The sequence below is a fragment of the Bombina bombina genome, chromosome 1 (assembly GCF_027579735.1).
Source record: "Bombina bombina isolate aBomBom1 chromosome 1, aBomBom1.pri, whole genome shotgun sequence".
NCBI classification, from domain to species: Eukaryota; Metazoa; Chordata; class Amphibia; order Anura; family Bombinatoridae; genus Bombina; species Bombina bombina.
The window spans coordinates 1,341,592,937-1,341,607,437 of record NC_069499.1 but is presented as its reverse complement, the minus strand read 5'-3'; the positions used below and the strand labels follow the sequence as shown (position 1 = coordinate 1,341,607,437).

General features: G+C 38.3%; 1 protein-coding gene across 1 annotated transcript in view; it reads left to right on the top strand.

Annotated features, from left to right (window-relative positions):
- Positions 1-324: 324 nt before the first annotated feature.
- The window catches only part of TEPP (testis, prostate and placenta expressed), a 46,826-nt gene continuing 32,649 nt past the window's right edge, over positions 325-14,501 (top strand). Inside the window, exons 1-4 of the mRNA XM_053719516.1 lie at positions 325-382; positions 4,808-4,999; positions 11,196-11,257; positions 12,034-12,208. Coding sequence (XP_053575491.1) covers positions 325-382; positions 4,808-4,999; positions 11,196-11,257; positions 12,034-12,208 — 487 coding nt within the window. The remainder of the gene's footprint in view (positions 383-4,807; positions 5,000-11,195; positions 11,258-12,033; positions 12,209-14,501) is intronic.

Genomic DNA, 14,501 nt, shown 5'->3' with positions numbered 1-14,501 from the left:
TTGTAGATGCTTGAGCTGGTGTAGGTGCTGTAAATGCTTTAGCTGGTGTAGATGTAAGATGTGTAGATGATTGAGGTGGTGTAGATGTTAAGGTTCCATACACCTCCTCCTCTTGGTTCCATGTGTTAGGTTCTTCAACCGATTCAACAATCTCTTTCAATTCTTTCTTGCTCATAATGCTTTCTAACACTTTTTGAGGTAGATTTGATGTGTTTATCCCAATGTTTTTTATATCCTGATTAGCACGTTCGACGCTTCCTTGACTTTGGCTTACCATGGACAGTCTGAAGCTGTGGCTAATAGTCCTTTTACGCTTGAAAAAACATGATTGGAAAATTCCCATCTGTTGTCCGATTGCAAGACAGATGGTGCTACAATAAGGGTAAAAATGGCAATCAAGTTGTAGGCTACCTCCTCAGCAAACTTGGTTTTAAGGGTTTTCAAAACAATAAACTTTGTTACATGATACTAGTAGAATAGTATAAATTTCTTGTCTCCTTCTGGGTGACTTTGAAAATCAATCAAATCAACTTGACAGGGAGAATTCAATTCAGAAGAAATTATCAGTTTAACAGCAATTCCTTTTTATTTTAGGTGCATCAGCTCACCCACTCTCTGCAACTAGAACACTTCAGGAATCGTCTTATGTGTCAATGCATGCTGTATGTAAAAACACTCTATCAAGCTGCTTATAATAAAATTGTCTTTAATAACATGTTAGATAAAAGCAAAGCATAGAGTGTTAGGGTGCATGCACCATGCTCTCCTTTCAATACAACGCGTTTCTCGGCCTTTGACAAAAGGCCATTTCATCAGGCATCCATTGGATGAAACTGATTGATACGCACATGAGGCGCCCCTCCATTTGTTTGTTTCCTTAAATTCATTGATGAAAATGAAACAATGTAGCAAATCTACATTATGCAGGTTCAAATTCTTAAACTCTATGGCAAAGTAGTTTTAATTTCATACATTGCCTAAAAAAACTGCAAAAATTATTTTATTCAATACATTGCCTGGAAGTTTTAGACATTCTCTAGAACAGTGCTTTCCAAACTGTGTGTCGGGACACACTAGTGTGTCGGCAGGAGTGTGTTGGTGTGTCCCTGCTTCAGCACAAATTTTTTTAAATTTATTTATTTTTTGGTTTCTGATTTTCCGCCTGCCTGCTACGCATATCACATGGTTGACACGTGATTGATACCTTGTGGGTCACAGTTCATCTTAACCAATTGGCGCAGCTCAGTGGGAACTGAAACTATTCCTATTGGCGGCACATTGGCTCCTGACTGCCCGTGTAGTCTCCTTAATTGGCTCGTGACTGCATGTGTAGTTATTGAACAGGACAGCAATGTGTTTGAAGCGCAGGCAGTAGTCAATCGGACTCACCGAGCTCTGAGGGCGGCAGCTTAAACGCTGAGCTGAAGTCAGTGTTTTTTGCTGCTCCTGCTCTTGATATATGGATAGGAAGTGGAAACTTAAAAATGCTTGATGATGAAATGCGAGTGTCTATCTAATATTCCACCAAATATTCAGGAACTGTGTTCATCCCATCAACCTCATACATCCCATTAAAATAGTAAGTAGCTATTGGTGATGTTAAACTTTTTTTAATTATTGAACATACTTACATACTGTTACTTGTAAATGTCATTATTATATAATTTATGTATGTGTCCGTATCTCTTAAAACAAGTTAGTTTAACCTGTTTGCTGGTACAACTGATTTAATTACTGTGTCGCGAAATTATGTAGGTCTAAAAAGTGTGTCATCAACATGAAAAGTTTGGAAAGCTCTTCTCTAGAATGCCTGAATTTCACACTTTGACTGCAATATATATAGAAAAATGTCCCTTCCAATACATTTGGTCTATTTGTATTACATACAAAAAAACAACAACCCTTTTCTATTTGGATTACATACAGTAACAGATGACATTTTTCACATTTACATTTTGAACATTATAACACCTGAATAGCTATCTTGCACAATGCACTTTTTCCTGAAATAGTGATTTACTGGATGACTCATATATCACTAGAACTTTTTCATATTATGGTTTCTTTGTAACTTGCTGGAACATGTTGTAAACATCCCATGAAAGTTTGTAACTAAACCAGCTTTCTAATCTCACTTTGTATTGTGTTATAGCAGTTCTGTGTCCCTAACATGCTGTATAATTATGTTACTGAAAGGCTGATTCTATACACAAAGGTCATTCGCAGAAACACAAAACGTGTGTACCCTAGCAACCAGCGGACTAGAAACATTAGCACAGAAGTCAAAGGAGTACATAGAAAGTCCATATCCAAATAAGAAACAACCCCAGGTTTTTTTACCCCAGTGCCACAAAGAATCCAAACAAGGACTGAGGAAGACCACAGCAACAGGACCAACCACCCAGAAAATTATTGATTAAAAAAAGAGCCAAACAAGATCAAATCTCACACAGAGAGAGGTGAGGAATTGTCTTTACATACTGTATATTCTATATTTCTGGCACATCAAAGCACAGGGATCTGCAGGGCAGTGATCTGCTCAGCATATCCCATAAGACTAATGTGCAAACCTCTGAGCTTATCACTGAGCTGCAGAACACACCTTATATTACATACTTGCACAGCACATTTCAGATCTTTTAAACTCAGAAAAATCTAATAATCAACAGTACAAACTTAACCTACACATCGTTTATTACTGACAAGTGTATGGTTTGCCATGTCTTGCAGAGCACATTACATGTCTCTGACTTGTTTTAAAAAAAAAAAAAAAAAATACAAATTTCAGTTATTTGTTAATTATAGATATGTACAAGTAACAAACACATTAATGGCTGAAAGAATAAACTAATTTATTTATTGTATTTATGTAATCCGGTTTTTGTGATCTTTGAAGAGGGTGGTGTAGTCACTGGTTACCACATGTGCCATAGCTTCACACGACAAACCTGAGCTTGCACTATGGGGCGCGGAGGCTGGGACATACTGATACTTCACTAACTTCTGCCTCAACTCAGTGAAACCACAGACAGCAGAAGCAAATCAAACATTGTAATTTATGGCTTTATAGAGAAATAGACCATACTAATGAATGCAAAAGCCAATAAGAGAATATGAGAAACTGTAGAATTGAATGGGCCAGACTAAATAAACAGTACAGCATAAGTTCCTACAGATAATCTCAAGCAATTGCAATGATGTAACAGTAGCAACACAGTCCCACACTTTAAGGGCCTACACGACTTGCACAACCAGATGCTAGAACATACTAATTTCTTGCTCTAAGCTACCTAACCGGAACATTGGAACATTCCAATCTCACAACCTCTTTGCTAGTGCCAACCACACAGCTCCCATGTGCTTGAGTATTGACCATTCTCATGCAGGAGCTTCCTTGATGCTAGAAGAGACCACTCATTGGATCCTTTCCAGCTGAGGAACTCCACAGCAAGTTCCCGATTGGCCGTGAATCTGCAGGGGGCGGCATTCCACCAGCAGTGCACAACTATATGAGTATGCTGTCGGCATTTATCGATATGCAGCGGACATGATACGTTACATCATATCATGTCCGCTCACACATTAATACATTTCCCCCATATATATACAAATACACCGCTAAAATGTTGTCTGACTGCGGCCATTATACAGTTATTCTAAATTGAAATACTTGCAAATAAGTGATAAAAGGCCAGTTCAGGACTTTATCAAGTGTCTTTAGGTGTCAAATTTGATAAGTGCAAAATGGTTTGAATAATCTGTTGAAAAGTATTGAGAAAATGGATTGTAATCACAGAGAACTTTTGGACTCCATGTTAGAAATTGAGAAACATACAAAATCCTGAGACTGTGATTGCACCAAAATGAAAATTGCTCTTTTTTGCCGAAAACCCAGAGAAAAAAATTGTCAATAGATAGGAATCTACCCCCTAGTGGTTACTCCTAAAAAATAATTATTGCATGATATACAAAGGTTGCTCTTGACATTTGCTCCACAATTTAAAGGGCCAGTATACTGTAAAATTGTTTTTCCCTTAATGTGTTTCCAATTACTTTTTCTACCAACTGCAGATTATAAAATGTATGATAATTTGCTTTTTAAGGTTTATTTGTGTAAATTAATTAGCTGATTTTGTGTTTTGAAGCCACCACCTAAAAAAAGGGTTGAGCTTGTAGGTATAATCATATCTAATTACTTTATGACATTGTGTACATATACCTGCTTCTTTATCTTATATATGTCCGTAAACCAATCACCAATACTTAGAGAGAACAATGGAAAATTAAGATTTTATTACCTTATCTCTTCTATACCCCACTTGGAGTGTAATTTCTTCTGCTGACTGGGTTTACACAGCTTATCTATAGCTTGGACCTAAGGCCAGAAACGTTCACAATAGGTGGGGATACCACAGGCTAAATCAACTATTTCAAATGCCAATATAAGGGTAAAGGAAATACTTGTAAACAATTTAATACACTCCTGCAGGTAAAGTGGATCATTGGGAACAAATTAAAGAAGAGAAAATGTTTGAGTAAACTGTCCCTTTAAGGGTTAGATTACAAGTGGAGTACTAATTTATTGTGCGCCTGTAAATGGGCAAATTCATCCCTGGCACCTCAAATCAGAAAAATACACAGCACATTCACTGTTTCAGTTGTCTACATCCCATGCTGACCTGCATAACCCACCGCATACCACTAATACATATGACACATCCTGTATCACTGACTTGCTCAGTCCTACTGAACTCCTTTCTTGTTGTAGAACTTGCTTTTTGTTTTTTGTTTATTTGCTTTTTTGAAGACTCCACTATGTATGGAAAGGACAGGCATAGCTACCATTCAGATGGGCGATGGGGTTCTGTGCCAGCGCATAAGCTCGTAGAAGTAAAACACACCATGTATCATCCCCTGCTACCCAGCCTACATAGAACAGAGAATGTTGGACATAAGTCAAGAAACAAGAACTTAAGGAGCACCCCAGCCTGCCCCAGTGGTGAGAAACATAATTGCATGATGTTTATGGAGACGTATTTCTCTGGAAAAGTGGGCAGTGTATTTATGGGACATACTTTGCCATAGTAGGTACTGCATAGGAACTCTGGGTCACTAAGGGCCTGATTATGTAAAGCTCTCAGGGCTTGTAAAATTTTATAAGAAATCTCGCCAGTACAATGAAGTTCCTTTCTAAAGGTAATTTTACCTTGAGAACACAGTATATCACAAAGCGGTGTTACCTGCATTTAAATATGTGAAGGTGATGCATAAAATACAATAGGGCTCTAAAAATTGTATAATAAAAAATTGAATAAAACTAATAAATTAATTATTGAAATATAAATATGCAGTAAACATATTGGGCCCAATACGATATGCAGCGTCGCCCGCAAAAGCCGGCGACGCCAAATATTGCGCTGGTTTGGTATCCTATATACGGCGTAACATAGAAGTTACACTCGTATATTTCACCCTTCGGCCGTAGTTTTTTGGCCCATAGAGTGATATACCAAACCCGCGCAGTTTGGTATCCAATTTACAGCGTAAGGACTTATGTGGCGAAAATGGAGAAATCTTACTCCATTTTCACCTCGCCACAAAATGCAGGCGTAGTAAGCCTTACGCTGAGTATTGGAGCCCCGTAACTCCCTAAACTGCCTGCAAAATTAAACCTAACGCATGCGCAATGTCTATCTACCTGTCAACCGCAATCCCCCGCCGCAATCCCTAATAAAGTGTTTAACCCCTAAACCGCCGCTCCCGGACCCCGCCACCACCTAGATTGTATGTATTAACCCCTAATCTGATCCCCCTACACCGCCGCCACCTATATTAAATTTATTAACCCCTAATCTGAGCCCCCTACACCGCCGCCACCTATATTACATTTATTAACCCCTAATCTGAGCCCCCTACACCGCCGCCACCTATCTTAACTCTATTACCCCCTAATATGATCAAACTACACCGCCGCTACCTATTTTAAATATATTAAACCCTAATCTAATCCCCCTACACCGCCGCCACCTATATTAAATATATTAACCCCTAAACCTAAGTCTAACCCTAACACCCCCTAACTTAATTATTATTGAAATAAATCTAAATAATATTAATATTATTAACTAAATTATTCCTATTTAAAACTAAATACTTACCTATAAAATAATACCTGAGACAGCTACAATATAATTAATAATTACATTGTAGCTATTTTAGGGTATATATTTACTTTACATGTAACTTTGTATTTATTTTAACTAGGTACAATAGCTATTAAATAGTTAATAACTATTTAATAGCTACCTAGTTAAAATAATTACAAAATTACCTGTAAAATAAATCCTAACCTAAGTTACCATTACACCTAACACTACACTATCAATAAATTAATTAAATAAACTACAATTATCTAAACTAAAATACAATTAAATACACTAAACTATATTACAAAAACAAACAAACACTAAATTACAAAAAAAAAAAAAGATTACACGAATTTTAAGATAATTACACCTAATCTAAGCCCCCTAATAAAATAAAAAAGCCCCCAAAATAATACAATTTTCCTACCCTAAACTAAATTACAAAAGCAATCAGCTCTATTACCAGCCCTTAAAAGTGCCTTTTGCGGGGCATTGCCCCAAATTAATCAGCTCTTTTACCTGTAAAAAAAAAGAACAACCCCCCCCCCATTACAACCCACCACCCACACACCCCTACTCTAAAACCCACCCGATCCCCCCTTAAAAAGTCTAACCCCCAAGTGGTCCTTACCTGTAATGAAGACCGGCGGAGAAGGTCCTGTTCCAGGTGGTGAAGTCTTCTTCCAAGCAGCGACATCTTCTTCCAGGAACCAGCCGGCGCAGAGCGGAGGAGTTGAAGACCGATGACCGCGGAGCTGAAGACCGTCCACTCTGGAACTGAAGACCGGCGATGCTGGAACTGAAGATCGGCGACGCTGGAACTGAAGACCGGAGCCATGGAGCGTGGAGGATCCTCTTCATGCGATCTCCGCAGTACACTGAATAGGAATTCAAGGTACGCGATAAAAAATTGCGTCCCTTGAATTCCTATTGGCTGATTTGAGCCTTCAAATTCAAATCAGCCAATCGGATGAGAGCTACTGTAATTCTATTGGCTGATTTGAATAGCCAATAGAATAAGAGCTACTGTAATTATATTGGCTGATTAGAATAGCCAATAGAATTACGGTAGCTCTTATTCTATTGACTATTCAAATCAGCCAATAGAATTACAATAGCTCCCCGATTGGCTGATTTTTGAAGGCTCAAATCAGCCAATAGTAATTCAAGGGACGCCATTTTTAATCGCGTACCTTGAATTCCTATTCAGTGTACGGCGGAGATCGTATGAAGAGGCTCCTCCACGCTCCATGGCTCCGGTCTTCAGTTCCAGCGTTGCCGATCTTCAGTTCCAGCATCGCCGGTATTCAGTTCCAGAGTGGACGGTCTTCAGCTCCGCGGTCATCGGTCTTCAACTCCTCCGCTCCGCGCCGGATGTTTCTTGGAAGAAGAAGATGTCGCCGCTTGGAAGAAGACTTCACCGCCTGGAACAGGACCTTCTCCACCGGTCATCAGGACAGGTAAGGACCACTTGGGGGTTAGACTTAGGTTTTTATAAGGGGGGATCGGGTGGGTTTTAGAGTAGGGTTGTGTGGATGGTGGGTTGTAATGGGGGGGTTGTTCTTTTTTTTACATGTAAAAGAACTGATTACTTTGGGGCAATGCCCCACAAAAGGCCCTTTTAAGGGCTGGTAATAGAGCTGATTACTTTTGTAATTTAGTTTAGGGTAGGGAAATTTTATTATTTTGGGGGCTTTTTTATTTTATTAGGGGGCTTAGATTAGGTGTAATTGGATTAAAATTCTTGTAATCTTTTTTATTTTTTGTAATTTAGTGTTTGTTTTTTTTGTAATATAGTTTAGTGTATTTAATTGTATTTTATTTTAGATAATTGTAGTTTATTTAATTAATTTATTGATAGTGTAGTGTTAGGTGTAATGGTAACTTAGGTTTGGATTTATTTTACAGGTAATTTTGTAATTATTTTAACTTAATAGCTATTGTACCTAGTTAAAATAAATACAAAGTTAACTGTAAAATAAATATAAACCCTAAAATAGCTACAATGTAATTATTAATTATATTGTAGCTATCTTAGGGTTTATTTTATAGGTAAGTATTTAGTTTTAAATAGGAATAATTTAGTTAATAATATTAATATTATTTAGATTTATTTCAATAATAATTAAGTTAGGGGCTGGTAGGGTTAGACTTAGGTTTAGGGGTTAATATTTTTAATATAGGTGGCGGCGGTGTAGGGGGGTCAGATTAGGGGGTAATACATTTAATGTAGCTGGCGGCGGTGTAGGGGGATCAGATTAGGGGGTAATACATTTAATGTAGCTGGCGGCGGTGTTGGGGGATCAGATTAGGGGGTAATACATTTAATGTAGCTGGCGGCGGGGTCCGGGAGCGGCGGTTTAGTGGTTAATATATTTATTATTAGGAGTGAGAGGGGGGATTGCGGATAGAGGGGTATACGTATCAGGATGATGTTTGGGAGGCGTGTTAGACAGTAACGGGAGATTTTATACTTTAGTTAGTTTTTTTATGCGGCTGCAGTTTCTAAAGTGCTGTAAGTGACTGGCGACTCCAGAAATTTGTACTTACGCTTATTTCTGGACATCGCTAGTTTGTCCGACTTACGGCACTTTAGCAACTGTATGTGATAGCTCGATGTGCAAGGTGAAACTACGGGCGGTGCAGGTTTCCACGCTTGCGCCGAAACCTGCGTCGTATATCGGATCGCGCACATTATCATTTAAAGGTACACTGAACCCAATTTTTTTTCTTTCGTGATTCAGATAGAGCATGCAATTTTAAGCAACTTTCTAATTTACTCCTATTATCAATGCTTCTTCATTCTCTTGATATCTTTATTTGAAAAAAAGGTATCTAAGCTTTTTTCTTGGTTCAGACTTCTGGACAGCAGTTTTTGATTGGTGGATGAATTTATCCACCAATCAGCAAGGACAACCTAGGTTGTTCAACAAAAATGGGCCGGCATCCAAACTTACATTCTTGCATTTCAAATAAAGATACCGAGAGAATAAAGAAAATTTGATAATAGGAGTAAATTAGAAAGTTGCTGAAAATTTCATGCTCTATCTGAATCACGAAAGAAAAAATGTGGGTTCAGTGTCCCTTTAATCACATTAAAAATTGTAACAAACCCGCTCTGCAAAAGATTATATTTTATGATAAAATTAAAATTTATATTGAAAATATGCAACAAAAACTATTTATATAGTAGAAATTGTAATAAGACTACACTGCACATGCAGAAAATAAAGTGAATTTGGTAGTTGTAAAACAAAATTCAAAGCGTATTGTTTCCCTATTGTACTATGAGTTTCCCCGCATCTGCTAGTGGGCTGAACAGTTGCATCCATGGGCTTACATGAAATTTCTCCTCCAGGTCTAGAGTATTCTATAAGCATTTTCCCCCTTCAGATCTCGCAGGTTTTTAGCACAAACTAAAAGGTGGCGAGATTGTGTAAAAATAAGTGAAACATTTATTACCCTTATAGAAAAGCACATGCATACAAAAATAAAGATAATATACGCTGAAAGCAGAGTAATCTAATCTGTATTGGCAGCAGTATTTCACTATTGATGCCATCTGCTCCCTGCTAACTTCACTCCCCACAGGGAAGTTTCCCTTTCTAGAGAGTTCTATTAGTTTCTATTGGAGACAACAATTCCTTGAGGGCAGCCCCATTTGTGTATTTTTTCACGTCTGACCTGGTGAAATTTTGATCATCGGCTATATCATAGAGTAGGTCCTGCATGAATGGGAACGTTGTTTGTATGCATGGGACCTCTATATAACACTTAAATTATAAATGTCTCTCCCATAATGCTTCTGTTTGATTTTGATGGAAGACTAAAGTCAAAATTAAACTTTCATGATTCGAATAGAGCATACAATTTTAAACAACTTTCCAATTCCCTTCCATAGTCAAAATGTGCACAGTCTTTTAAAATGCATCAGCTCTTACTGAGCATGTGCAATATTCACAGTATATACGTATATGCATTTGTGATTAACTGTTGGCTGTCACATGATACAGGGGAAGGAAAATGTAACTTACTTTGAAATTTGTCAGAATAACACAGGGGCGGACTGATCAGCCGGGCAAATAGGACCTGGACCGAGGGCCCAGCATGTCAGGGGGCCCACAAATGGCATTTCCCTGGCTCCTGGTGTGCTGCTTAAGTTTGGGCTGACAACTGCCCTATCATTTACTAAGAACTGAAGAGTGGGTTTAGTGGGGGCCCAAGCCCCAGAGTGGGGGCCTTGTGCCTGGATGTGGGGTTTATTGCTGGGGGGCAATAGGGTGTGGGGGAGCCCTGTTGGGGGTCTGTCACTGTGAGGGCCATGAAGTATGGGATCTAGCCCTGGAGGTTGGGGACCCTGACTCTGGTCCTTGACGTTGGCGGTCCTGGTCCTGGAGGTTGGGGGGACTGAAGCACAGGGCAGGGAAGCTACCATGTTCATTTGCATACATTTTCATACATTTGGGTCAGTGTGAGATAGTAGGGGCCCTTCCCTAATTTTTGCCCGGGGCCCTGGTCGGTCTCAGTCCGCCCCTGGAATAACATCTACTACTGATTTGATATTCAGACATTGCTTTTGCATGGTCTTTTTTACTAAGCATTTGTTGATTATGCAATTCTACTGTATTTAATAGTATTAATATCAGATAATAGAGCAAAATAAGAATGGATGAGTGGGAAATAATAGGTGAAATGTGCACAATGTTTCCTTTTTTTGTGTTTTATAAATTGAGTCCTCTGTTAGGTGGCCTAGGGTTTACCAGATGTATTTTCAAAAGGTAGTGGGTTATATAGTGCTTTGTATTTTGTTCTAAAATTAACAATTCTTGACAAAATGTGCTTTCCTCACTAGATTTCAAGGCTTTTTATATTCTACATGGCTCTGCTTAGAGATAATTGGATATAACTGAATATATAGATGAAAAACCAGTGAGTTTGTGGATTTAGTCATTATTGTACCTTTTTTCTTCCAGTAGGTAGCTTGGGGAAGTTCTTTAAGGTCTCACCAATCGTTATAATAATTATATGTTCTGTTTTTGTAATCTATAGAATACCACAGCCCTCTTATATCCACATCAAACGGACATTCAGACCGCCAGATTCCAACTCATGTAAGTAAAGTAAAGTTCTCAAATTATTCATTGTTTATTGTTTATGTATACTATATAGCAATTATTATTTATATATGCGTATAGTGGTATATACTTAGGAAGCGCCCCCTATGGGACTGATGCCTAGCTGCATTTTTCCCTAATTTTTATTTTTCAGTTCTCAAATTACCCTCATACTAATAACAAGGTAAATGTTTTAGCTATACGTACTATTATACATGTAACACTTCTAAAGGATGCACATGCTAGATACGACTTGTCTCTTACTACCATACATACATAATTATATGCCAGTTATATGCAAATACCTATTAGCCACCTCCTGTAAATTAATGTCTAGTATTTAGGACACTCCCATGTCACATGTAACTATGGCTATTTTTCCCACTATATTAACCACAGTATCCTCACTATTTAAACCTATAGCCAACCATCACAAATTAGAGATATCTGATGTGTGATTCCCTTAGGGCATCACTACAACAAACATCATCTCCTACATTTAACCCATGATTCAAATCACTCCAGACATTCTCGCACATTTAAAGTATAACCCCTATATCAAACTTACTTGAAATACCATCTGTCACAATGGCTATGAGCCAATGCCCCACATGGGTTAGCCTGCTACATTTAAACTGTAGCTACACCCCATTACTTCTATCACAGAAAACTGCTATCACTTGCATCCATTAGTGATCTCCAACAAACTCAACAGCATATTTCCTATCAAATGTATTTGTACAATGCTTTAAAGATAGACCTATTTATTTCAGGAAATCACGATGACTGGAGAACAGATGACATCGCAATATAGTATAGGCACAATGGCACCACTGGCCTTAGGCATTAAACATGACAAACGGCCCTCTTTTACCCATGCAGCTGACGATTGGTCCAAATTCATCTCTTCCTCTGGAGAGTTACAGCTTCAAGACTCCAAGAAATTCAGTAAGGGTCAAGGGAAATTTACGCAAATAAATAGATCACCGACAGTGCTGAATATCACATTTGGCAAAATAGACAGCACTCTATATATCAACTAGCAACATGAGACACATGTCCTGAGCACTTTAAATGCTTGATTTATAGCACTGGATATACTTCTGGCAGCAGAATGATGAATTCAGGAAGTATATGGTGTACAGAAGACAGTTTTTATAACTCTGTTAAGCAGATAACATTGACCCCACCATGTATTTTATGCAGGGATTGGTATTCCTGTTTTTCTTTCATTAAAGGGACAGTCTACACAATAATTTTTATTGTTTTAAAAGATAAATAATCCTTTTATTACCCATTACCTAGTTTTACACAACCAGCAAAGTTATATTAATACACTTTTTACCTCTGTGATTACCTTGTATATAAGCCTCTGCAAACTGCCCCCTTAATTTAGTTCTTTTGACAGACTTGCATTTTAGCCAATCAGTGCTGGCTCTTAGGTAACTCCACGTGCATGAGCACAATGTTATCTATATGACACACATGAACTAACACGCTCTAGTGGTGAAAAACTGTCAAAATACATTCAGATGAGAGACGGGCGGACTTCAATGTCTAAGAAATTAGCATATGAGCCTCCTAAGTTTAGCTTTCAACTAAAAATACCAAGAGAACAAAGAAAAATTGGTGATAAAAGTAAATTGGAAAGTTGTTTAAAATTACATGCCCTATCAGAATCATGAAAGTTTATTTTGGACTAGACTGTCCCTTTAAATCAGTTAGTACCAGAAGAACTACATGGCACGGAATCCCAATGAAACTGCTCCAAAGTTGGGCTAATCAGATACCACACAGAGGTCAGAAAACAAAGCTCTAATGTATGTCACAGGGGCGAAACTACAGGGGGTGCAGAGGTCGCTGGGTGGGGGCCCAGCTTTAAAAAAAAATTTTTTTTAAAAAAATTAACCTACCACTGCCTGCACTGATATCATGTGAGTGTGACATGACTACAGGGGTTAGTGTTTCTGTTTTACCCATTGGTGTTTATGTGTGTGTGTGTATGTGACTGTGTGTGTATTTATGCATGTATGTGTGTGTGTATGTTTGTGGAACCAGCAAATTACAGACCTTGTTACTACAGCATGGCGGGGCAGGGGGTAAACAGTGTCACTATACAGTACCACTATATAGAGTATGGGGGGTGGACCATGTCACTGACTACTGTGGTCACTTTATAAAGTACTGGGGTGGGTAGGGTCAGGCCAGCCATCTCACCGGCAGATTACAGACTGTGTCACTAACTTACTATATACAGTACCTGGGCCCTGTGGTTTCTAGTTACGCCTCTGGTATGTCAACAGTATTTTTAGTCTGAAGTGTGTATTTGAAGAGTATATGATAGACTGCTTTGCATTAATGTTGCAGCTAAATGTATAGTTAACCCTATAATTTCCCTGAATTTAATATTCAGAGCTGCTGATTGGAGAGATTTGGCCCTCTCACCACCCTTTCTTCCCTATAAATGTCCTGGATTCATAATTTTACCTAGTCACCCATCTGCTGTCCTGACTCAGCCCATGACACTCAAGGTTAGGTTAATTTATAGTTTATAGTTTGATGTTAGTTTTCTTTTATTTCACAGGTAAGTTTTTATTTATTTAAATATAGTTATATAGTAATTTTAATTTAAAGTTAGGGGGGTGTTAGCTTTAGGGGTTAATAGTTTCTGTTCTGTGATGTGGGGGGCCAGAGGTTTAGGGGTTAATAGGTTTATTTAGTGGCGGCGATGTTGGGGAGCGGCGGTTTAGGCATTAATAACTTTATTATAGTGGCAGCGATGTCAAAGAGCGGCGGTTTAGGAGTTACACAAAATCCATAACTACTGGTCTCAGCTGGCGGTATGGATCGTGTCGGTATAGGCTGTAACGCAAGCATTTTAGCCGGACTGCACAACCTGTAATACAGGCGCTATGAAAATCCTGCACTCAAACGTAATTTTTTATTGCGGAATGGACGTTGTGTTAAAGGCTAGAATGCTTGCAGTATAGGTATACCACCGCAACTCGTAATATGCGTTCTTGGCCATTCCGCGTGCAATGGCCAATTTTTTAGCATTATAGCTGTACCGCAAAACTCGTAATCTAGGTGAGTGACAATTAATATTAACATAAATCTTTCATGATAGAGTTTGAACAATTAAAATAACCTATCTTTCAATGTTAAAAGAACATACAATTCCTGCATTTATTGCCTGACTGACTGTCACAACATCAGCCATTAGTAATTCTATGGCAGGATT